General features: G+C 43.3%; 2 protein-coding genes across 8 annotated transcripts in view; both read left to right on the plus strand.

Annotated features, from left to right (window-relative positions):
• Positions 1-49: 49 nt before the first annotated feature.
• Positions 50-5,928, plus strand: PEX19 (peroxisomal biogenesis factor 19). Of its 2 annotated transcripts, XM_043451832.1 has the most exons (9): positions 50-274; positions 454-571; positions 1,660-1,769; positions 2,205-2,370; positions 2,796-2,881; positions 3,098-3,259; positions 3,977-4,153; positions 4,322-4,366; positions 4,535-5,928. In XM_043451832.1, exons 1-9 carry the CDS (start codon positions 86-88, stop codon positions 4,616-4,618), a joined length of 1,137 nt encoding a protein of 378 aa, XP_043307767.1. In that variant the 5' UTR covers positions 50-85; the 3' UTR covers positions 4,619-5,928. The 2 variants fall into 2 exon arrangements, with proteins under 2 accessions (XP_043307767.1, XP_043307776.1); XM_043451841.1 differs by lacking the exon at positions 454-571 and having other exon boundaries at positions 149-274.
• Positions 5,929-17,695: 11,767 nt separating this feature from the next.
• DCAF8 (DDB1 and CUL4 associated factor 8) overlaps positions 17,696-25,165 on the plus strand; it is a 40,033-nt gene continuing 32,563 nt past the window's right edge. The window contains exons 1-2 of one of the 6 annotated variants that reach the window (XM_043451880.1): positions 17,696-17,835; positions 18,910-18,982. The gene's annotated coding sequence lies outside the window, so the exon portion shown is untranslated. Of the gene's footprint in view, positions 18,164-18,866; positions 18,983-25,165 lie in introns of all 6 variants that reach the window. The other 5 variants (XM_043451892.1, XM_043451862.1, XM_043451872.1 and 2 more) reach the window with 5 other exon arrangements.

The raw sequence follows: 25,165 nt of genomic DNA on the forward strand, positions 1-25,165 counted from the left end.
AAGAGTAAACTCACCTGTTAGGTCAACGTGCCAGTAGTAAGAAGGGTGGCGGGGGTGGGAACCGAAGCCTCCTGTCCCTTTAAAAATGGCGGCCCGGCACGGACCAACAATACCATTGGTTGCGCGAGGAGAGGGGGCGGGCTCGGGGGCGGGGCGCGCGGAGCCGCGGAGTCCCGCCTCCTACGGCAAGCCAGAGGTCGCAAGATGGCCGCGGCTGAGGGGGACGGTGGTGTCCGGGCCGAAGCTGACCGGGAATTGGAAGAGCTTCTGGAAAGTAAGAGCCCGTAATGGGAAAACCCCGAAGAGGGCGGATGTAAGGATCCTTTCAGGGGGTTAGGTAAACCTGCGATGCTTGGGACGGAGCAGGAAATGCTCTCCAAAGGTTGGAAGGGGGCGGAGAGTCTAATTGCGACCCTCGAGATAATCTCTGGGTCACCTCTCCTTCCTCTGCAGCGGGAGTTGAGGAGTTCTTTCTGGGTCCCTGAACGGGCCACACTGTTGATCTCCCTGCCGGAGGGGAAACTAGCCCAGAGGACGTTTCACGATCCCTTCCCAAACTCCCCTTACTTTAGTAAGTTTTTGAAGTCTGACTTTCTCCCCGCCAGAGCAGCGTTTGGTCCTCGGGGGGCAGCGAACCGAACAACCACGGATTGCTTCCATTAACTATTAGCAAGCCCATAGTGCGTTCTTCTGTGCACTGTCCTGCCCTCCTTAACAGAAAAGACACTCCTTTCTTTCTCCCAGTCCTTTCATCCACCAGGCCCCTTTCCAGTTCTTTCATCATGTCGGAGCTCAAACCCTTCCCATTATTTTGAAAAACAGGGTGAGACAGCCTCAGGGGAAGACAGTTCGCTCTTGAAAGAAGCTGGCTTGTACTTTTCCTCCTCAGCCCTGCTATCCACTCCTCTCTGGTTTGGTTTCATGCCCAGAGTGGGGCTGGTATCTTCCCCCTAGGCCTGGCACATATAGTGGTGGTGAGAACACAGGCTTTTCAGGGTAGAGGTGAATATTTTTTGTCTCTTGCTCAGTCACAGAGCGGGCAGGCGGAAAGATGAACAGAAATGGTGAGAAGTGCTAAGTGACTGTGTGAGTCTGCCGAGATGAGGCCACACGGAGCTCTAGGAACTCTGGGGAGGGAGACCTAAATTGAAGGAGAAAAGAGAGTTCAGTGCCCTCCGGTGGAGTATAATATGGAGTCCCTCAGTTTGTACCAGGACCCATGGGAAGCTGGGTGAAACATCTTAAGGCTTCTGCTCTCTTGCCAAAGATTATTCCTTGTGGGGCTCCAGAGTGAGTTCTAGGGGGTTAAGGACATCTGTGTTCTCTGTTCCCCTTGAATATCTATATGGGATTTCTAGGAACCATTAAAGTATGGCAAAGAGGCGTTGTGTAGATGAATTGTTGTCTTACAGCTTTGAGAGATGCTTTTTCCACCTTAAGAGATTTCTTCCCCTATGATTACAATAAATTAGGTAATGGCAGAGGGAGGGAGAAGCTTATTGAGGAGTGGGTCAGGAGAGGGAGACTCAAAAAAAGGAGAGCATTTTAGGAAAGTTGGCAGCTTGAAAGATTGTTTTCTTAATGCTTTGCTCAGAAACCCCTCTAGCCTTGCATTCTCATCCATCACCAACACATACACTGTGTCTCTTGTCTCTGAAGGTGCTCTTGATGATTTCGATAAGGCCAAACCCTCCCCAGCACCCCCTCCTACCACCACGGCCCCTGATGCTTCAGGGCCCCAGAAGAGATCGCCAGGAGACACTGCCAAAGTATAAATTCCACCCACTTAAGGGATGGGGAGGGGATGGGCAGGGGATGGGCGTGCAGCTCCAAGCAGAGGTGGGGCAGGCCCTTGTGGGCCAGAGGGGAGTTGGGGAGGGTGCCTTGGCCTCACGTTGCTGAGTGCTCTTGCAGGCCTCAGTCCTTGTGAAACAGGGACTTGAGATTGAGTAGAGGGATCTCAAGGAAGTTCTTTAAGAAAAGAACAGATTTAAATGGATTGGGAATGCCAGTCCATAGCCTTCCCTCAGTGGCCAGATGCCTTTTTGCTGTTCTCATAAAGAGAAGTAGTCAGAATGTCCCATGGAGGTGGGTAGGAGGGAAGCACTGCATCTCCCAGAGCCACTGCCTGTGGCTTCTGTCAGAAACCATGTATAGTGGGGTGCCAAGTAAGAGATGCACTTTGGCCACATTCTCCCCTGTAGGATGCCCTCTTCGCCTCCCAAGAGAAGTTTTTCCAGGAACTGTTTGACAGTGAGCTGGCTTCCCAAGCCACCGCAGAGTTTGAGAAAGCAATGAAAGAGCTGGCTGAGGAAGAGCCCCATCTGGTAGAGCAGTTCCAGAAGCTTTCAGAGGCCGCCGGGAGAGTGGGTAAGCAGGGGGCCGTGGGGATGTCTGAGCAAGCCTCTTGGGTTAGTGTCCCCTGACAACACCAAAGTCTTTGTAAAAGTTGGTAGCAATTATACCACTGCCATGGGATGGGAGAGGAGGTGGAAGGAAAAATGAGACCCTGTTTAATGAAAGGGGTGAGATAGGTTGGAAAGTAACAGAAAAGATTATTTAAAAGTGATAATTTTAAAGATCAGTGTTAAGGTGGGTGTCATTATAGAGAACAAACTGAGACACAGTCCATGTAGATTTGTGAAAATAACTTGAAGATAAACGTAGAGTATTCAAAGATTTGGAGTGTAGTAATTTACTAATAAATGCTCCATGTCCAAGCTGGTAACCAGGTCAGTCTAAGCAAGCAAACAGTTAAAATCCTAAATGACTTAGGCTCTTTTCATCTCTCCTAGGCAGTGATGCTACTTCCCAACAAGAATTCACCTCTTGCCTAAAGGAGACATTAAGTGGACTAGCCAAGAATGCCACTGACCTTCAGGTGAGGGGGAAGAGATAGGGAACCACAAGGGGCCCACTCACAGAGACTTTACCAGCAGAGTCTAAAAAGACAGACTCTCTTGGCTATCATCTCAAGTCTGTTTTTGCCTCACTATTTTGCTACAGGCATGTTTTAAATAGTTCTTTCCCACCTGAAAAGTTGGTAAGTGTCCCAAGAAGATGGTATGCTTGCTCATTTCTCTTCTGTGCTTTCTAGAACTCTGGCATGTCAGAAGAGGAGCTGACCAAGGCCATGGAAGGGCTGGGTATGGACGAAGGGGATGGGGAAGGGACCATCCTCCCCATCATGCAGAGCATCATGCAGAACCTACTGTCCAAGGATGTGCTGTACCCATCACTGAAGGAAATCACAGAAAAGGTTTGTGAACTTCTGTTTGTGCTTTTCCTCCTTATTCCTCATTGTATCAACTCCCATGGGCTACTTTGTCTATTTAGAGACTGTAAAGACAGAGTAACTCAAGTGTACACGTTCATCTGGTTTTTTTCTCCTTTATTTATTTGGCGGGGAGAGTTAGGGAGGAGTTGTGTCTCCAAGAGAATAAAGCCACTTTACTGAGGATATTTGAGGTAGAAGGGGAAATCCTTCAGCTCTATTAATAGTTTTCTGTAAACTAGTTTAAGACTCTGTTGTTGTCTGATCAACTTCTTCTTGCATTTCCAATTTCATTCATTTCTCCAACAAGATTTCACTGATGGTTTACTGACTTTATGCTGTGAACAATTTTTAGAGTAGTTTAAATGATGGTCTCTGCCATCAAAGAGTTTATAGTGTTACTGGAGAGACTTTTAAAAGTTGTTAAACACAAAGGAAGGAATATGTGACTGAAACCACATGTGGCCCTTAAAGCCTCAAATATTTACTGTCTGGCTCGTCACAGAAACAGTTTGTCATCCTCTGGTGACCATAAATGCTAGCATAGCCGGGTGATCTGATTGAAGTCCATGCTGCTTCTCATGCTGAACTTGCTTATTTAGTTTTTCCTTCTCTGTTTCTGGCCCCTTCATGTTCTTTGTATTTTATTACCCTTATCCATTGTTCATTTAATTCTTCACCACCCATTCTCTGTTTACTTAGTATCCAGAATGGTTGCAGGCTCACCGAGACTCTCTACCTCCAGAGCAATTTGAAAAATATCAGGAACAACATAGTGTCATGGGCAAAATATGTGAGCAGTTTGAGGCAGAGACCCCCACAGACAGTGAGGCCACTCAGAAGGCTCGTTTTGAGGTGGTGCTGGATCTTATGCAGCAGGTAAGGCCTCCTTTTGCTGTCTGCCCGCTGCTGCTGCTGTCTGCCTGGGTGTTCATTGCAGGAGGATCCTGAAAGGAGGCCCCACTGCCAAACCAAAGTGGGGGAGGGAGCACAGGGGAGGCTGCGAAGCACGGCCTTAGCTCGTGTTCCTCTTTCTTTATGTTCCAGCTGCAAGACTTGGGCCATCCTCCAAAAGAGCTTGCTGGGGAGATGGTGAGTATACCGTCTTGTATACTTTAATATGAGCCCAAGTTTCTATTATTCTGTAACCTTTAGTGATTCCACCTAAGGCAATAATAGTGGCTGCAGGGGATAGACCTTCAAAAGCTCTAACTTTTTGAAATGGAAGGAGTTATCTGAGTCCCTTCATCTCTTCTCCAGCCTCCTGGCCTCAACTTTGACCTGGACGCCCTTAATCTGTCGGGCCCACCAGGTGCCAATGGCGAACAGTGTCTGATCATGTGAAACACAGCACGCTTTCTTCCCTGATTCCCAGCCGTGGGGGAACGTCTGGAGTCAGCAGAACCACTGAGAACTGAGGCAGGAGTGTCGTCTCCCGGAGTGGCTGCCCACTGCCATCTGTCATCCCACCCAAGATTGTGCCATACCAGCTGAGGCTTTTTCTCTTTGTAGGAATAAGGCCTGTTCTGCAGATCATTACTGTGAACCCTTTCCATTGTGGTTTCTGCTGCTAACAAAGGCCCAACTACCTTCCAGGTGAGGGAAGGTGACTCTTCTGGGGCAGGCACCTTTTTCCCTCTCCCAAAGTAATGTTCCACAGGGCCACACTGATGTTCACTTTTGTATGGGGTCTCCGTGCCTTGTCTCCACTCCCTCTCTTGAACCTGGGCAGCAGGGACAGAGCCCTCAGACTCTGTGTTTCTGTCCTTAAGCAGGGCCTCTGGGAATGCGTGTGAGAAACAGCCTGGGCAGGGGCCGTAGGTCTGTCACCACACACTCTTGCCTTCAGACTGTTCTGAATTCTCCAAAGTAAGTGGGGGGCTTTTGCATCTAATCACAGGTTGAAAGAGAAGCCCTGGAATTCTCCTCTTTCCAGGTACAGAGTCCTCAGCTCCCTATCCAGCCTGAGAACTCCAGCAGCTGCCCTGGTTCTTTCTATAATGCTATGTGATCTGGGTGAACTCAGCCCTTGACCTTCCTTTACCCCCTACCTCTCCTCTCATCTCTCTACTTTAAATACCTCTTTATTCCAACCCTTGTCTGAGCCCAAACTGTGACAAAAAAGGGCCTGTCTTTGTCCTGTTTCCCCTGTTCGAGTCTATCCACCACTTTCACCAGTCCTGCTATCTCGCTGGCAAGTGTATGTAATTATAGTGTCACGTCTAGGAAATGAAGGACTGTTCTTCCCCAGTTGCATACAGTTTTCTTTTACACATTCTCACTTCTGATTTTGAATGCTGCCCATGGATTCAGGGAGGTAGCCTGGGAAAAGGGGGTGGGATGCAGCCTGTGCCCTTTTTCCTGATGAAAAAATATTCTGAGTGAGGACCGTAGCCTGTATTTCATCCAACCCTTTTCCTAATCTTCCTTAGTTTCTCTAAGCTGCTCTGTGAGGTATGTTAGCTTAACATTGCTGGGTTCTACCATCACCTCTCTTCCCAGCTCAGTCTGCACTTCAGTTGGTAGAGCAGACTGAATGACCATCTTCCCTCATTTTCTCTGTTTTTGAAGCCTTTCAATTGGTATTGTATTTTAACATTTTACATTATTATGTTATTGTTAGTAATGTATTGTTAACATGTTTTCTAAATTTTTTTGTTGGAGCTGACCTTGCCTTTCACTGTGGGAGCCAGTGGATCTGTAGATCTTGGGTGCCACATGTTGGCGGATATTCTGGTTCAGACCAGCTCGCTGTCCTGGTTCAGCACTCAGAAAATAACTACCGGAGCAAATTTGTACTTACCATTTGTGGCACTCTGATCACCTGACATGACACTTTCCCTTGGGTTAAGACTTTTCTCCCCTTAAGGTCCCCGACACATTCTGTGGTATCGGTGAGGAAGGAAATATTTTTAAGACCTCAGGCTGTTTAGGAAGGTCCAGCTATTGTACCTTAGAGTAGGGAAGAGCCCAGGTTTGAGTCTGAGACTGCTCGCCTCTGCAAGAGATGGGAAAGTACAAGCAGACTTGTGATGATGGTCACAGGACATGAATGGCCAAAATTCTCTCCTCTTGCTCTAGCCAAAAACTGAACGCGGCTGGGCAGGGAGGTGGGAAGGACAAAAGGGCCCTACCCCCTTGACCTGTGTGCCAGTGTTCTTGTACACATTCTCACTTCTGCCAGCCTGGCCAGGACTTACTCCAGGAACCTAAACAGATACCACCTTAGTTTTGTTCCTGAGACATTCATTTTCATTTTGATTGAACATGCATTGATTGGCCTCAGGTTACTGTCTGTTCCAGAAATACTATTTGAACTATTCTAGGGCTCATGGAAAGATAGAGCAGTCTTTCTTAAACTGGTAAAGGTCCTTTGGTAAAGGACCAGGTGTTTTGTTTTATAAGTATCCTGTCCTTTGTCCAGCAGTATGTTTTCCATATGCACAGTTCACATTGTTGGCTACCCACCATATAAGTTTGACAACACCAAATTAACCAAATCCCTCCTGCCTGATAAAGCCACTCCTTACGCATTCAGATATTACAGCAATGTCAGAATGCTAGGGACTTCCCTGACAGTCCAGTGGTTAAGTCTCGACGCTCCCAATGCATAGGGCACCAGTTTGATCCCTGGTCAAGGATTTAAGATCCCACATGCCACACGGCACAGCCTAAATAAATAAATATGAAAAAAAATGCTAAAAAGTTTCTAAAAACTGAATTTCTAACTCCTCTTGTCACAGACTGGTAAACTCACGGGTCAGTACAAATTTCCAACCGCCTGAGTAGCTCTGCTCTGGGGCCCTCAGGCTGTCCACAGCTGCATCAGCCCAACAGATACATTTCTCTACTTGTTCCATGAGTGCTGCTTTTAATGAACTTTTTCTTTAGCTAGAATGTGTAACTGTGAGGAAGTTTCTAGTATTTTTCTAGCCTTCCTTTTGCTACTTAAAATAACCATTACAAAGCTTAGCTTTGGGTTGTGCATGAAGTGTTTATGCTACTGTCAGACTTTAAAGGAGATGCCCCCTTGTTCCAAAATTCTGTACATTAGAAAACAAATTTGTGGTTGTTTAGATGGTTTAATGAATTAAGAATCAAGTTAATACTGTGATAATGGGGTCAATTTCCTATGATTTTTGGAACATCCTGGTAAGGGCCCCATGTGTGTGTACTAAGTCAGCTCAGTCATGTCTAACTCTTTGCGACCCCATGGATTGTTGCCTGCCAGGCTCCTCTGTCCATAGGATTCACCAGGCACAAGAATGCTGGAGTGGGTTGCCATGCCCTCTTCCAGGGGATCTTCCTGACCCAGGGATTGAACCTGCAGCCCAAGGATCCCATGAGGCACTTATAATATGCTATTGAGATGGCTTTTTGGGAGCTTAGGAGAAATGATGGCCCACAGTAAATCAGGTAGAGATGATAGACCATATGAGAAGTGATCAAAAGTCTTAGCAGAAGTATGCATGCAAGAATGAATGTATCACTGGAAAATCCACCTGCTGACTGTTTCTCAGGAAGGCCTTGGGAAAATTTTTTATTAAGGAAAGGCCCTGATGAAGGGGTCACCAGCATGTTTGAGAAGTTAAGAAGGGTTGTCTCTGGGTGGCGGCTGATGGAAGAGGATGTTATTTAACAACTGGTTTCCCTGGTAGTGGTGGGGATGATAGGATCCTAGCATTTGCCTCTGAAAGCAGAGACCAGATGGCAACACTTCACTCTCAGAGGCAGAGTGAATGAATTTCCATAAGGGCAGCATGGTCAAAGAGGAAGAGACTAATGGAAAGTGAGTCCTCAAGGCCATAGGTAGACAGTCAAGGAGAATAAATCAATTTACATATAATTAAGAGTAACCAAGAATGGTTGAACAGAAAACTCAGGTCAATAACTTCAATGAAAGGTCACAATTCCTTGCCCAGTTTCTAGATTTGAGACCGTTTTCAGACTAAACCTCCTCAGTTGACTACATCATTTACTTAGTTAACCACACACTCAGGAAAGAAGACTATCCACATTTTTTTCGTTGGGAAAAAAGGATACAGGGTCTGAGTTGACACAGAAACCCAGAGACTTAGAACACTGCCACACACCTCCTATCCCTGCATCCCCCCACCCCAACCCAATTACAGTAGGAAAATATGGGATTAGATAATAAATGGAGTGCTTGCCCAAGTCTGTCTCACAGTGGGTCCAAAAACCTATAGTCATTTTTCCAGTTGCCATAGGTAATCAGAATGGACATATTTGGCAGTTGTCAGAAAGCCCAAGTAGAACCCCCTAAAACCACCCACCTCTGCCAAGAATAGTAAATAGGTAATAGTGCATTCTGGGGAAAATGGCAGCAGTTAGTTACACTCAGAGTTAAATGGCACAGGGTGTCGGTCCCCATCATGTCCTTGTTTAGTCTCCCCATCTGACCCTTGCAAACACCGAGTGAGATATGCTGGACTGAAATGGACTGCTGTAACCTTGCGCAGTTAGCAGTCCTGACCCTTACAACTAGGACTTGATATTCTGGTTGAACACAACGAATCTTACATTGGATGAGCTTCATCTCTGGCTTGTAGAGATAACAAGACTCTTCACCTGCACATACATGTTGAGTCCACAAGAGAGGAACACACCCCCTTGTGGGCCGTCTTCTAAGAGGCTGGGCATGTTTGCTGGAGAGTGGCACAGCCGCTGATAAGGTAGAGTGAGAATGAAGTCGCTCAGCCGTGTCTGACTCTTAGCGATCCCACGGCCTGCAGCCCACCAGGCGCCTCTGTCCCTGGGATGCTCCAGGCAAGAGTACTGGAGTGGGGTGCCATTGCCTTCTCCACTGATGTAGGTATGTGGCTCTTAATTTGTACTATTTGGCCTTTTTTTAACAGAAAGTTTCCCAATCTAGTGAGTATGTTCTTTAGTATTAATCAGGAAGAAAGTATCAGAAGTAGTTGGAGTTGCAGTTGATGGTCAACAATATATGTTTTGGTTTTAATACAGAGTTATGTTAGTTCTCCCTCTCTCTGTCACAGTACAGTCCAAAAGAATCTGGATATTCTGTAATATATCCCATTTGTTTGCTTTATTAAGTTATGCTACTCAGGTATTGAGGATGTGCTAATCAGATCTGATGAACAAACAGTATCAATTATTCTGGATTCTTTGAGACACATACACTCCAGAGGGTAGAAGATAAATTCTTCAAAAGATTCAGGGCCCTGTCGTGTTGGTTAAGTTTCTGTGTGTCCAATGATCCTTTCTAAGGTAAATATAAATTATTGTATCTTGTGCCTTTTACCCTAAGAAGCACAATACCTTGGTAGGCATATTACAGTTTTGGAGGCAGCATAGTCTGAGCCTGGGAATACAATAATGGCCTTCACAGCAGGTCCAGGCTACCATTCAAGCAGTCGTGCTGCTTGGGTCATAACACCTGGAAAGTTCCATGGTACTAGAGGTACCTGTGGTAAGAAAAGATGTGTGAATTGTCTGGCAATTCACAGTAGGAAAATTCCAGCACAGATCTCTAAGGTTCTGGAGTAAGGTGGTTGTTTCTGCAGTAGAGGAAGTTTCACCATTGCAAAGCATCTCCTGGCATACTGTTAGGTCCTGAAATTAATTCAGTGTCTGACCACAGAATATCAAGTGACTGTGTGACCAGTTGCCCATATAAACAGCATGTTATTGTCAGACATGCCAAGTCATAAGACTGGACAGATACAATAACAATATATTCTACAGCGGAAGCTGTTCACTTTGGAAGAAGCCCAAGCAAACTTGGCACAAGTAAATTAAACAAAGGGCCCCAGGCCTTCATATTACCTGTATCTGTGGCACTAAAACCTTTCTTGTAGCTCATACCTATGGCAACATAAGAATTCCTTCAGCCATTTCACAGAGGAGGAAAAAGTCCAAGTCTGGTTTGTGGATGGCTTAGCTTGATCATGTTAGGGCAAACGAAGCCAAGTAAGGAATGCTGTTTCTCAACGGCCTTTTCCTGAGTGGTCCTGAATCCTGAGAGACAGTGATGAGGGGAAATTCTCTCAATAAGTAGGACTTTAGGCAGTTGACTTGACCATCCACTTTGGAGAAAGAAGTGACTGGAGGCAAGGATGTACATGAACTCAGAGTCAGTGGGCTGGTTGGTCAAGGGCCCAAAAGGAGCAAGATCGGAAGATGGGGTCTGGTAAAGAGTGTTTGGGACTCTCACTTCTGTGAGAGTGGGACTTGTATTCACCAGAAGGGCACTAAATAAATAAACTGTATGGGCATGATAATTTAGTTAGGACAATTTCAGGTATCCTGGTTCGTGCATAGTGTGTTTATAAATAGAATCTCTGTGGTGGCAGAGATGCAGGCTGTTTTTCAGCCTGTTAACATGAATTCCTTTCTTACCCAGGCTGACTGAGCTCTGCTGTTTCTAAATGTCTATCTTGTCAGCATCAAAGAGCAGTGATGATCCCCTTGTTGAGTACCACTGTTCAATGAGAACAGCTCACCATTTGGTGGCAAGTTGATTACATCAAACCTTTTCCATTCTGGAAAAAACAATAGTTTAACATTCTGATCAGGACTGATACCTATTTTGCTTTGCCTGTAAGTGCCTGAGCCATTTGCTGGCACTGGGTCCTACGTAAGAATGCCTTGGGACAGGGTACTCAGTGGCAAAGCAGCTACAGTCACGGGCACATGACAGTGGGGCCCAGTGTTCCTATCGATGCCTTTTTACCCAGAAGCCTCTGACCTGGTAGAGTAGTGGGGTGGCCTTTTGAAGGTGCATTTGTGGTGCCAGCAAGGATGGAGTGCTGTACTTCACAGTGCAGTATAAACTACCACAAAAGGTAGAATTCATGGGTTCTGGAACCAAGGGGTGGAGACAGGCGTGACCCTATTCAGTATCACTTCTGTGAGCCACTTGACACGTTTGTACTTCCTGTCCTTGCAACTTTAAATTCTGTGGGTCTGGAGATCCTGTTTCCCAGAGTGGAGATGCTTCTACCAGGCACAGTGTCATCTGGTCACTTTGGGCTCTTAATGCCAGCAAAATATCAGGCAGAAAAAGAAGTTGCCATACTGTCTGGGATAATTAGCTCTGTTATGAGGAGTTAGGCTCACTTTTACATTATGAATACAAAGAGAAAAGTGTTTGATGCACATGTGATCCCTGGGTTAACTTTTTAGTTCTCCTATACTCAGTTTTAACTGTAAATAACTAAACACTTATGGCCTGGTAGGGCATGATCTTCGGGGTCCCAGAACCCTCAGGGATGAAGATCTGGATCACCCCAGAGGTAAGCCATCTAGACTAACAAAAATTGTAGTCAAGAGGGAGATGAATCTGAAATAGGTGTCATTGAAGGAAGATGATGAATGTCATCTGCAATTTCTGCACCAACTGCAACCCCTTTTGTGTTTCCAGAAATTGTGACTAACTTGACTTATGGAGAAACGGCTTAGATGTAGAGAACTTAATGTACAACACAAATGACCCCAATATAGTAGACATTGTTGGTACTCTGTCCAGAGCCTCTTTACCTGGAAGTGAGTGTTGGCTGCTAATAGCTCACTACTGCATCTTCTTGGGAATCACTCTCTGCCAACAAAAGCCACTTCTGGAAATTCCTGGAAGGTTGTTCCTTCCCAGGGATAACACCACAGTCAATGGTATGATATTAGTTCCTGTTCAGAAGTCAGTCAGGATTCTGATAGGGATTGCATTATCAGTGATGATATGTAGTTAGTAATTGTGTTGTCAGCAAATAATACTAAGGTACAAAATTCCTTGTTGCTTTCCTCAAGGTGGAACAGATGAGCCATTTATGTGCCAAGAGTTCCCAGTGGAGGCTAAACTCATCAGCTGAACCTGCCTAACTTTTCCTCTTGTCCTGTCTTGCTTCACTCACTCCATTACAGGTTTTACTTGAGAGCACTCCCTCAATAAACCACGTGCACAGAATCCCTTTCTTGAACTCTGCTTCTAGGGACTCCAACCTAAGACAGGAGAATAATGGTGTCAACTGAGAGATTTGAGTGTAACAGAAGTAGAGCAAAGAGCAAACGTTGAGTTCAGTTTGGGAATATTAAGGTGCCATTGACTGGAATAGAAGAGAACATCCTCAATCTGGTAAAGTACAACTACACAAAAAATCTGCAGCTAACATCATACTTAAGGATCACGAACAATACAAGGGTATCAGCTGTAACCACTTCTAGTCAATATTTTGCCAGAGGTTTTAGTCAGGGCAATTAAGCAAGAAAAAGAAAAGACATTGAGATTGGAAAGGAAAAATAAAACTGTATTTGCAGATGCATGATATAGGACATCTTAAGGAATCCACTAAAAAACTATTAGAACTAATGAGTTCAGCAAGGTTGCAGGACTTAAGTTCAATATATAGAAATCAATTATATTCCTATGATTTGCAGTGAACAGTCCAGAAAAGTGAGACTAAGAAAACAATTCCATTCACAAAAGCATCAAAAAGAATACTTGGGATTAAGGGAGAAGAATACTTAAGAATAAATTTAACAAAAGAAGTACATTAAAACTACAAAATATTGTTAAGAAAGATCTAAATAATGTTCACAGAGCACATTGTTAAAATGTCACTACAGATCTTCCTTGATTTACCATAGGGTTATGTCCTGATAAACCCATTTTAAGTTGAAAATATCTTAAGCCAATAAATTTAATACACTAACCTACCAAACTCATGGGTTAGCCTAGTCTACTTTAAACATGCTCAGAACACTTACATTAGCCTGCAGTTGGGCAAAACCATCTAATACAAAGCCTGTTTTATAATAAAGTATTGAATATCTCATATAATTTATTGATACAGTACTGAAAGTGAGAAAGAATGATTGTAAGTGTATTGATTGTTTACCCTCATGATTGTGTGGCTGACTGGGAGCTTGGCTCACTGTTGCTGCCCAACGTCCTGAGAGAATATCCTACCACATATCACTAGCCCAGGAAAAGATCAAAAGTCAAAGTACAGTTTTTACAGAATGTTTATCTCTTAGACACCACCATAAAGTAAAAAAATCATAAGTCGAACCATTGTCAGTTGGGAACTGTTTTACTCCCTAATCTCCATATTCAATGCAATCTCTATCAGAATCCCAGCCTACTTTGTGGAAATTGACTAAGTAATCCTAAAAGTCATATGGAATCACAGTGGACTCAAAAGAAGAAAATAATCTTGAAAAACTCACTACAAAACAATGATAATCAAAACAGTGTGATGAGGGCTTCCATGGTGTTACAGTGGTTAAGAATCCACCTGCCAGGGCAGGGGACACAGGTTCGATCCCTGGTCCAGGAAGATCCTACGTGCCATGGGGCAACTAGGCCTGTGTGCCACAACTACTGAGCCTGGGCACCTAGAACCTGTGCTCTCTGCAATGACAGAAAGCCTGCAGGCAGCAACAAAAACCACCAGTGCAACAACAAAAAAAAAAATGTTAAAAAAGGGGGTGATGGCACATAGAAAAGACATAGATACCAGTGGAGTAGAATTAAGACTCCAGAAGTAAATCTGTATATCTATGGTTAGCTGATTTGTTTACAAAGGGGTCAAAACCATCCAGTGGGAAAAAAGTCTTTTAGAAAATTGCCCTGGGATGACTAGATAGCCACCTGCAAAATAATAAGTTCAATCCTTACCTCACACCATATTAAAAAATTAACTCAAACAGCTAAAAGTAATAACTGTGTTCATGGAATTCTCCAGGCAAAAGTATTGGAATGGTGGCCATTCCCTTCTCCAGGGGATCTTCCCAACCCAGGGATGCAACCCAGGTCTCATGCATAGCAGGCAGATTCTTTACCGTCTGAGCTACCAGGGAAACCCAAGAATTATTATATAGGACCCCAAAAGCATGAGCAATAAAAGAAAAAGATAAATTGGACCTCATCAAAATTGAAAAGTTTGTGCTTCAAAGGACACCATCAAAAAAGTGCAAAGACAGCTCACAGAATGGGAGAAAATATTTAAATCATGTAACTGATGAAGGATTTGTATCTAGAAAAACTATGTACTCTTATAACTCTATAATAAAAAGACAAGTAACCCAATTTAAAAATGAGCAAAGGAGGGCTTCCCTGGTGGCTCAGTGGTTAAGAATCCACCTGTCAGTGCTGGAGACATGGGTTCAATTCCTGATCCAGGAAGATCCCACATGCTGCAGAGCAACTAAGCCTGTGTACCACAACTATTGAGCCTGTGCTCCGGAGCCTGGGAGCTGCAACTACTGAGCCCATGTGCTGCAACTGCTGAATCCCAAGAGCCCTAGAGCCTGTGCAGTGCAACAAGAGAAGCCATCACTGCAATGAGAAGCCTGCACATCACAACTAGTGATTAGCCCCTACTTGCCACAACCAGAGAAAAGCCCGCACAGCAACAAAGATTCAGCACAGCCATAAATAAAATTTTTTAAAAGAAAAGTGAAAAGTGCCTCAGTCGTGTCTGACTCTGTGACCCCATGGAATTCTCCTAGAATACTGGAGTGGGTAGCCTTTCCCTTCTCCAAGGGATCTTCCCAACCCAGAGATTGAACCTAGGTCTCCCACATTGCAGGCGGATTCTTTACCAGCTGAGCCACCAGGGAAGCCCAAGAATACTGGAGTGGGTTTTTAAAAGAAAAACAACCTATTATTTTAAAAAGTGAGCAGAGAACTTGAATAGACACTTCTCCAAAAGAAACAAAAATGATCAGTAAACATATGAAAAGATGCTTGATATTGTTAGTCATGAGGGAAGTGCAAATCAAAAATCACTTCAAACCCATTAGGATATTTAGAATCAAAAAGTTACTAAACATTGGTAAAGATGGGGAAAACTGGACTGGAACCTTTATACATTGCTGGTGTGAAAGTAAAATGGTACAACAGCTTCAAAAAGCACTCTGTCAGTTCCTCAACTGGATTAAACATAGTTAACCATATGACCCAGCAATTTAATTCCTAAGTATATGCCCCAAAGAAATGAAACATATGTCCAAATAAAAACTGGCATATACATTTTTATAACAGCATTTTTGCTGAAAGGTAGAAACAACAACATCCACCAACAGATGAATGGTTGAACGTATACAATGGAATATTTGTTTTAAAAGAAGTACTGTTACATTTTATACAATGAGTGAATTTTGGAAGCATGCTAAGTGAAATAAGCCAGTCACAAAAGGCCACATACTATATGATTCCATTCATATGAAAGTCCCGAATAGAGAAATCTATAGGGATAAAATAGATTAGTGGTTTCTTAGAGTTGGAGGGGGATGGGAGATGGGGGTGGGAGGTGATACCTAAAGGAAACTGGGTTTTTGTGGGTTTTTTTAGGGGATGAAAATTATTGAAAATTGACTGTGGTTATGGTTGCACATATCTGTGAATGTACCCAAAGCCATTCAATTGAACACTTTAAATGAGTGAATTGTATGGTATGTGAATTTCATCTCAATAAAGCTGTTTTTTAAAAAGTGCCGTTGGCTCTCAGGTGTGTCAGTCTAAAGCTTGAAGGAGAAGCCTGGTTTGGAAATAAATACGTGGGAGTCATCATTATGTGGATAGTAGTTTGAAGTGAGATAAAAGTTGCTCAGTCGTGTCCGATTGTTTGCAACCTCATGGACTATACAGTCCATGGAATTCTCCAGGCCAGAATCCTGGAGTGGATAGCCTTTCCCTTCTCCAGGGGATCTTCCCAACCCAGAAATCGAAACCAGGTCTCCTGCATTGCAGGCAGATTCTTTACCAGCTGAGCCACAAGGGAAGCCCAAGAATACTGCAGTGGGTAGCCTATCCATTCTCCAGCGAATCTTCCTGACTCAGGAATCGATCTGCGGTCTCCTGCATTGCAGGTGGATTCTATACCAACTGAGCCATAAGGGAAGCCCTCATCTCTATTAAATGTCACTTCAGCAGAGGTGCCTTCCCTAACCACATATGTAAAAGAGCACACCTACTTAAGGTAGGTAAAAAGGTAACCCACTTTTACCCTGGTTTATTTTTCCTTACATTTAATATTTAATATTATCTGCATGGCCCTCTTCTCCCCCTACACTCCCAACCCCTGCACTAATAAGTTCCATGAATGTTGGAATCTTGGTTGGTTGTATTCACTACTGCAGCCCCAGTACCTAGAAGAGGCCTTACATGTAGCAGGAATTCAACAGTTGTTGATGGAGTGAATGAAAGAATGAATAGAATGTTAAGGCATTAGATGGTTAACTTTGTGTTCTAAGTCCTCTTAGGTGATGGTATTATAAAGATGAAAAAGACATAGCCATTGCCCTGATAGAGCTTATATTCTAGTAGTATAGATTACAAATAGGTAATTAGAGGTTAAATATTATATGTAAAAAATGGCATAAAATGCAGAGTGAAAGGATGACAGTGTAGGATACTATTTTAACTGGAATGGTTAAGAGCTGTCTCTCTGAGGAAGGAGTGTTTGGGTAGAGATCTGATTAAATGGACAGAACAAGTCTAGTAAAGATCTGGTAGGTGAACATTCCAAGAAGGAACAAGTGCAAAAGCCCTGGGGCTCTTCAATATTTTTGTCGAGTGACAACAAGAAGGCCAAAGGGCTAGAGCAGGGTTAAAGCTAAGTAGTATGGGAGAAGAGAAATAGGTGCAGTATCGTGTAGGGCTTTCCTTGGAGGCCCTTTTGAGCGTTTTGATTTTTATTGTGTGATGGGAAGCTTTTGAGCGAGTGATCTGGCTTACACTTTAAAAGTTCACTCTGAATGCCTTTATTTAACTAGTAGGGCAATAATGGAAGTAGACAAATCAGCCTGGCATCTATTGCAATAGTCCACGTATTATAATAATGACACATAATACGAATGTAGCGGTAGAAGAGATGACAAGGAGCCTTGCACCCCGGCCTCCTCGTCACCCCACCCCACCCCCGGCCTGGCAGCTGGGTGTAACCTTTTCACGGGTCTTCTGTACGCTTCCTTCAGGTGTCAGAAGAAGGCAGAGTGAATACCTCCAGTCCCATTCTTGGGAGTCTTCAACGCACTACCCTGCTTCAGAGAAAGAGTCTCTTGAATAGCTTAGCCGCACCTCAGGCTTCTTCAAAACTGGAGGCTCCCAGGGGTAAATAACTCTCAGAGGTATAGAAAGCACTTAAGAAGCTGCTCAAAGGAAAAGGGGTTTCAGACGGAATCTAGAGACAGCTGCTTGTTCCCAGTATTCAAAAACGGGGGGAAATGGAGGTCGTTCAGAAGGTTGCCTGCCAGCCTGTTAGAAATGAAGTTGATTTCCACCACAATTCTGGGACGCTGTCTATCTTTTGAGTATCACGAGGAAAGTGAACCCCAAGCAAAACTACGAAAGCAACTTTCCCTCCTCAGTCATGCGCACGCGCCCCTCGCTCCGTTTTCCGTTGACTTTAAGCCCCGCCCCCTATGCGTCCTTCGAGGAGGGTTGGGAGCCGAGAGCTCGCGCGACCACTCTTCCCTCAGTCTTCTCCAGCACAGCGTCGCAAAGGGGCCGGAAAGCGTGGCGGCGCAGGCGCAAGCGCAGAGAGCGGAGGCGGTGGTGGTGGCGGCCGCTGGCCAGTGTAAGATGGCGGCGGCGTTGGTGGCGGCAGTGGACGGGGCGGCTGGGCCCGGAACAGTTGGAGCAGCCGCTGGCAGAAGGATGACCCAAGACGGGAAGCGGGCTGCTGAGCCTCGCCGGCTCCCGTGCTTGTAACTGCCCCAGCCGGACATTTCCCCCCCCCCCCTTGACCTACCCGGTCCGTGTCTCGTTCCGGCTTGGCCTGACCCCTTCTCCCCTGGCCCAAACCCCTTCAGGATGGGTTTGACTCCTTTCCCAAGCTCCCAGGGCTCAGGTCTTTTTCGCATGACCCGAGTCGCCGCTGGGAGGACTGGCCGCCCTTCCCTCAGGTCAGCCCCAGGGCTGCCCCTAGGAGCCTGCCCCACAGTCTGCAGGACCTCTTGCTTCGTCGGGTGACCCATTTGTGTGCGCTCCCCCCCCGCTTTTAGATTGAGGGACGCGGCTCCCCTCGAGTTTCCCCGTAACCTCGGGGCCACCGCGCAGTGTGCCCCCCTCCCCCATCTCGAGTTCTCGGGCCCAGCACCTTGTACGGAAGGCCGAGGTTCAAGAACCCGGGAGTCAGTTGTTGCCGTCTTTGCCTGTCCGCTTTGTAATGTAATTCTCGTAGTCTGCCTCCCTTCACCCCTAAACCTTTCAGGACACCCTAGAACGGTCCCGTTTGGTCCCTGTTAGTTGGAAAGCATCTGGTGGTTTGAATTTCTGACTCATACGATTGTTGCTGGAGTCTGTAAACAAACCGGCACCAGCGCTATCACGTTCTCTCCGGGATTTCCCCCCTGCTCTGTGGCTTCTTGTTGAGAGGTTTGGTTATGGGTCAGCTTTGAAAAGATTCAGGTTTTACTTTCATATGAGTTTTACATTTTAGCAGAACTGGGAGATTACTTGCCTGGTTCATTTCATTTCTGTAACAATGTTTGAAAGTTACTTATTTAGTAGTCAGATAAATTTCTGTGGTTCTAAATAGTTCGAGGAGGTCTGAAAAATACTAGCATGTATTAATAATTTTTTATTACAATTTTTTATTATGTTTAGTAGAAGAGACACCTTTGCCATTTAAACTTTTAACTTTTCCCAGTCCTTCGGTGAATCTGCAGACCTATTTTCTCAGGAGCTCAGCTTGACCCTACTTCAGTGATAAAGGAGGAAAGGTGAGTAGGAGTTGAAGGCATTTAAATTCCTGAGTTCAAGACATACCCTACCCTGGTGCTCAAGTGCTGACCACTAAAGTCATAAAATTCCTGCCACTGTTTCCAAAGAGTTGGGGTATTGTTCTTGGCTTTGTTCCACTTCTGGTTAAATTACTTTTGCAAGTTTAATTGACCCTGAGCTTCTTGACTTTCTGTCCTAAATGGTTGCTGCATATCTTCACATGACTCCAGTTAAGCCTAGAAGTGAATGTATCTTCCTCTATTCATTTGCCTTCTGTTTTGCCTTTGTGCAGATCGTGTTTCTTACACTGTTAAAAGCTGGGAATTAGCTTGCCAGAGTTCTCTTTAGCCCTTTGTCAAATCAATTCTCTTTGCCTCTCAGGGCTTTGGATTGTCATTTCTTGCCATTTAGAGGGGAACATTTAGCTGCTTTTAACTAAAAGCTAGTGAATCCTGAGTGATACTGCCTTTAGTTGGTGTCTAAGTTCATCCATCTCAGAATTCTGATTTTTCAGGACTTAGTGATAAATTTTGAGTGGAAAAAAGACCCCACAAAACAGTGGTGCTCTTTTATATCTAGTCTGAAGAATTCGTGTTTAGCAGAGGAATCATCCTATGCATTCAGCAGCATGGGCCAGTGCCACAGAGGGAGTTAGGACATACTACTGGTAAATGTAATTTTTGTAAAGATTTTGGATTCCTGGTAGCAGAGAAGAGTACTATGGTTGAGTTTCATGGGATGTGATGGAAGAGCGGAGTGGCTCTGGAAGGTAGACCTGGCTGATTCTTAATATGTTTATGATTTGTAGTAGGAAGAGTTGGAGTGTCACACTGGTGAGTTTTATTCCACATGGGATTCTGTGTAGAAATTGCTTATTAGGAACTGAAATAAGGTCATTGGCAGTATGTGTGTGTATCAATAAGATAAAAGAAAAATACAGTCTTTAGAACTTGATAGGTCTGGGTTTAAATACTTTACTAAGATTTATTAGCCATGTGACCTTGGGCAAGTCACTTAAACTTTTCTGAGTCTTTTCTTAATTTCCAAAGCTTGATAAGTGGGATAATACAGCTTTTGTCCTAGAGTCATCAGTATTGTGTGAGGAAACTCATATAAAGGTCTTCCATTATGCCTAGCACAAGATAGACACTAAAATAATTTTTCTTTACACATCATTGATATAGCTTTAAATAAGTTGTACGTTAGTTTCCTCCTCTTTGCATTTTACCTTTGAACATATTTTCCTGGTTATTTTTTCAGTTTTTTTCTTTTTTTAAGTTCTACCACTTTATTGCTACCAGCCCATCTGCCTCCACCCCCGTGCACACATGCTCAGTCATGTAACCCCATGGACTGCAGCCCGCCAGGCTCCTCTGTCCATGGACTTTTCCAGGCAGGAATACTGGAGTGAGTTGCCATTTCCTTCTCCATCAGATTCATTTTTAATTGGCCAGCTTAGATGTGTTCTTTGTAAGTGCCCACCGAGGGTTGTCTTTTGATCGTGATTCAGGTCATTCTGGTGGGAGTTCAAGACCAGAGAACAGCAGGAATATTAGATGTTGATGTATGTGTCTTTCTAAATTCATTCTTAAACTAAACATCAGTAAGTTTCCTTTATTCTTGGCTCCTACCTCCTGGTCTCTCTTTTAGCACACCTAATCAGAGTTTACATAAGTATAATTCCTTCCCTTCCTGATTCAATGTTGCTCACCACCTCAGCTCCGGCTACCGCTTATGCCTTTTTGTTTTTGCCACAGAAAGCATACATTTTTTTCTAAGCGGTTGGGCTCTGCAGTGATCCTCATCAATAGCTTATCAAAGGACTAGACCATGAGGGACTTCCTTGGTGGCCCGGTGGTTAAGACTGTGCTTCCATTGCAGGGAGTATGGGTTTGATCCCTGGTCAGGGAACTAGGATCCCCATGGCCAAAACAAAACAACACAACCCTGGACCATGAAAAAGTCTCCTTTCTTTTTGAAGTGAATCTGGGCTAGGAAGTCAGGAATGCAGTGTTTATTTCATCTCCCCAACTTAGCCATCTTAATAATATGACAGCAGAGATGAAAGTTTTTAACCTTCTTTTGTTGGCTTTTGTTTCACATTTTTTTGAGAGAGGTAAGGGCACATGAAAATTAAGAAAACGTTGATAAAATTGCGATGAAAGCAACTGTGTTCATTCAAACCAATGAGCAACCTAAAGTTAACCAGCTTTCATTGCTGCCATCTAGGGTCTGAGTGGTCTTCTCTTGAAAAGTAAAAACTCTTGGGGTGAAGGATAGTAACATGCACTTTATTATTTGTGGGTTTTTGGGGTTTTTTTTTTTGAGATCTAGAGTTCTGTGTTGAGTAGGGCAGGAGCAGGTGTGGGAGGAGAAAAGGAAATATGTTGAAAGAGCCATAACTTTGTTCCTTATTACTGTATGTGCTGGGTAAGATCCTCCTCCCACCATCACCACTACCAGGAAGGTCTTCACATTTTATGCTCCAGGTGACACCTGTGTATACAGTTAACCAGTATTTTTAGTCTGTGGACCACAATTCTAAAATTCTTATATTTCTGAGGATATTTTATATTTCAGGGTGTTGCATAAGAATTGTTGTATCTTGCTAGGAAGTATTTCCTACCGTGGCTGCAGTAGGAGGCTAGTTATGCTTATGATCTTAGTTTCCACCACCAACCTGACAGGGCATTTTATACAGCAGCTTACTAAATGTATAAGAATCAGTCTCTGTGATCCTTAGTTTCGATTAGGATCAACCTAAGACAGTAGCATGTCTTCAGAGAAAACAAAAGAAATGTCTTTTTGTTACCTTTTAAAAACAATACTGGCATTTCAAAAGCAGACGTACTCTAGTAGAAGACATTCTATAAAAGTGTGCCATGTTATGGGAGACTGAGGTCTTCAAAATTTCATGCTCTAGGTCCTGTGTTCTATCAGATGATTTAAAGGCTTTTAAATAATGAACTGACTGGTTGACCTTTGTTTTCAGTAGATAGGTTTATTTCTGGATTATTTCTACTGTGGAAGAGTTACTCTAAACATGTCTAATAAATGCTCAGATTTTCTATAAAAGAGTTATCCAAACAGCTTTTTATTGCATCATATTGGTGTTAGAGTTAGTTTTTAAGATTGAATTAATTTTTTTTTTTAAGCAGATTATTGGTGAGCCAAGATAATCTGCTATTTACCCTCACCCATTTGGAACCCAGGCAACTGAAGGAATTGAATCAGCGGCAGTCATGGAAGTAATGATTGTGCATATCTTAGTTTCAGAGCCCAAAGGCAGTGATTTTAGATTAGCTTTACGGTAATACTGAAAACTTTTCATCTTTCATTTTCATGAGTAAACTTCATCACTCTTAAAATTGATCAGAAAAAGGGGCTACCTGTTCTTGTTTACTGATTCAGTTATTCTTAGAGTGAGAAGAAAGTAAAGTCTTGAAAGGTCTTTAAAAATTAGAGTGTGATGCATTTTATGAATTTGTCACTTCTTTATATAGCATTTTTTAAAATTTCTGCCTCTACAGAACATAGTTTCTGGGCCAGAAGCTCAGTTTCTCAAGTATTACCCTTACCCAAGGAAGGTATATGCCCAAGATAAGCCAATGAACTAAAGCTGTCCTGAATTTGCAAATAGGCCATGATAAGTGATTAATTTAACAAAGATGACATCTGATTAATGAAATGTAGTATATCTAATAGATTGGGTTATTGCAAAAATTTTCATCGTATCTAAGAAGTTAAATATTTGCTCTTATTCTCTGAGGATACTATTTAAGGAGGTCTGGGCAAGTTCTAATGTGAAGCATCCATGTTGCCTCATGTGTCTTTTTTTTTTTTTAAGTTAGCCATCTGGAAAGCTATTATAGGATTTACCTCTAGTGGTAGCCAAGAGGCTGTATTCCTTTGATGTTTCAGCATTGCCACATTTTCAGGTATGTTTGTAACCTTACTCAGGACCCACATTATACTCTTGCCTCTAGTTTCATTCAGATTGGAGGGCACTTCTTGATGTTTTTTAGCCTCTCCTTATTGTTTTAAGTTGTACCCTTTTATCTCTCGGGTATCCTTTTGAACAATTGAAGAAAAATTTGAAATGTGAAAGGCAAAAAACAGGTAATGGGGACTGGATTCTGATGTAAATACAAATCATGTCATAGTAACACTATGTTTAATAGTGTTAGTAACAAATGTTTAAATATAAAACACTTCGTAGAAACACAGTGAGATTTCCTAAGAAGTGATTTTCCTTAAAATTATTTAAATTGAGGTGAATGGGCTTAAATGTTATTATAAAAAGTTCCTAAAAAAAAAAAAAAAGTTCCTTAGCTCTGCTGCTGCTGGAGATAGCACTTAGTGCATTCCTAACATACTCTGAAATACTGTTAGTAGAATTAAAGTCAATAAACTATAAACATAGGGCATTTGGTGTTACCAACAGGGAGAGAAGGCTTTCATTCCAGTGGAGGAACAGAGTTCCTTGTTTTTAGTATAGTTCATGTAGGACTTATGTTCATCCTCATCATTTGTGATGATTGCTTTGAAGTTTTCACCTTGGCTATCTTATGACCCTTCAAAAGGCAGGAGAACTTGAAGAGACTTAATGTAGTGGGCTCTTGGGTGTATTGCTTTACCCTAGTTCATAGAAGATGAATGTGCTCAAAGGAAGGTTTTAACAGAGCTTTCTGAATTCTTTTTTTTTTTTTTAATTTATTTATTTAGCTGCACCAGTCTTAGTCATGGCATGCAAATTCTTAGTTGTGGTATATAGGATCTAGTTCCCTGACCAGGGATCAAACCTGTGCCCCCTGCGTTGGGAGCCCAGAGTCTTAACCACTGAACCACCAGGAAAGTCCCTCTCTGAATACTTTAAAAGACCAGTGATACAGCAGGTAAGCAGATTTCATAGACTTGTAACTATGTTTTGATTTGTGTACAGTGTTTGGAGGATCATTGTTGAGTGGTGAAGATGCCTAGGCTTCTCTAGAAAATGCAGTTGGGAACCAGAGATGAGAAGCTAGAAAAATAATATAAATGCCTGACACGTATAGACAGCCAATTGCAAATATCGTGTTTAATCCTCTCCATTTCTTCAGGATAATGGTATTGTCCCATTTTACAAAAGAAGAAACAAACTCACAGGTAGGTGGTAGAAGTAAAATTCAAACCCAAGTCTGAGTAACACCAAAGCCCTTTTCTTTTCATTATACCATATGCTGTCTTTAAAAACCAGGGCTCTTCAATGCCAAGTGATGAAGCAAATTGAGCTGAAAGGTAGAATTCAGTGCTGCTTATAAAAGTGTATTTAAAGTATAAAAGGTCTGTCCAAATGATAATATGAATGAAAACATGTTTTAATTGTTTAAACATAGATCTCAGATTATCATTAATTGGTAACCTAATAAGTTTTTTATGGAAATAATTTTAATGGACTTAACTGAAGAGATAGCTGAATCTTTTATGATACTTGAATAGGGAGAAAACCAGCATTTTCACTCAGTCCCTGAGGTAATTCCACAGAAAAGCAGTTGGTTCATTGAGCCAAACACTATCAGTTCTGCCACTGTACAGTGTTTCTCACATTGATCCCCTTCTTTTCATTTCTTCCGCCATCAGCCTAATACAGGGTCTCATTGCTTCTAACTTTGGCAACTTTGTGATAGCTTTTAAAAAAGTGTTTCACGTGTGTCTTTTAAGATTTATTTGTTACAATTTTTAATTATACTGGGTCTTGGTTGCTGCACATGAGCATTTCTGTAGGGGTTACTCTTTGCTGGGATGCGAGGGCTTCTTGCAGTGGCTTCTCTGGTGGCAGAGCACAGGTTCTAGGCGCGCAGGCTGCGATGGTAGCGCACAGACTTAGTTGTGCATCAGCATGTGGAATCTTCCCTGACTGGGGATCAAACCCGTGCATGTCACCTGCATCGGCAGGCTGATTCTTTTTTTTTCCATTTATTTTTATTAGTTGGAGGCTAATTACTTTACAGTATTGTAGTGGTTTTTGCCATACATTGACATGAATCAGCCATGGATTCATGTGTTCCCCATCCCGATCCCCCCTCCCGTCTCCCTCCCCACCCCATCCCTCTGGGTCTTCCCAGTGCACCAGCCCTGAGCACTTGTCTCATGCATCCAACCTGGGCTGGTGATCTGTTTCACCCTTGATAGTATACTTGTTT

Source organism: Cervus canadensis, chromosome 2 (genome assembly GCF_019320065.1).
Source record: "Cervus canadensis isolate Bull #8, Minnesota chromosome 2, ASM1932006v1, whole genome shotgun sequence".
NCBI classification, from domain to species: Eukaryota; Metazoa; Chordata; class Mammalia; order Artiodactyla; family Cervidae; genus Cervus; species Cervus canadensis.

What these genes read in the sequence shown, in the direction of transcription:
- PEX19 (XM_043451832.1), top strand. Translation starts at nt 86, where the DNA reads ATGGCGGCCCGGCACGGACCAACAATACCATTGGTTGCGCGAGGAGAG. An exon ending in AGAATGCCACTGACCTTCAG is followed by an intron (nt 2,882 to 3,097) that starts GTGAGGGGGAAG and finishes TGTGCTTTCTAG; the next exon opens with AACTCTGGCATGTCAGAAGA. An exon ending in AAGAGCTTGCTGGGGAGATG is followed by an intron (nt 4,367 to 4,534) that starts GTGAGTATACCG and finishes TCTCTTCTCCAG; the next exon opens with CCTCCTGGCCTCAACTTTGA.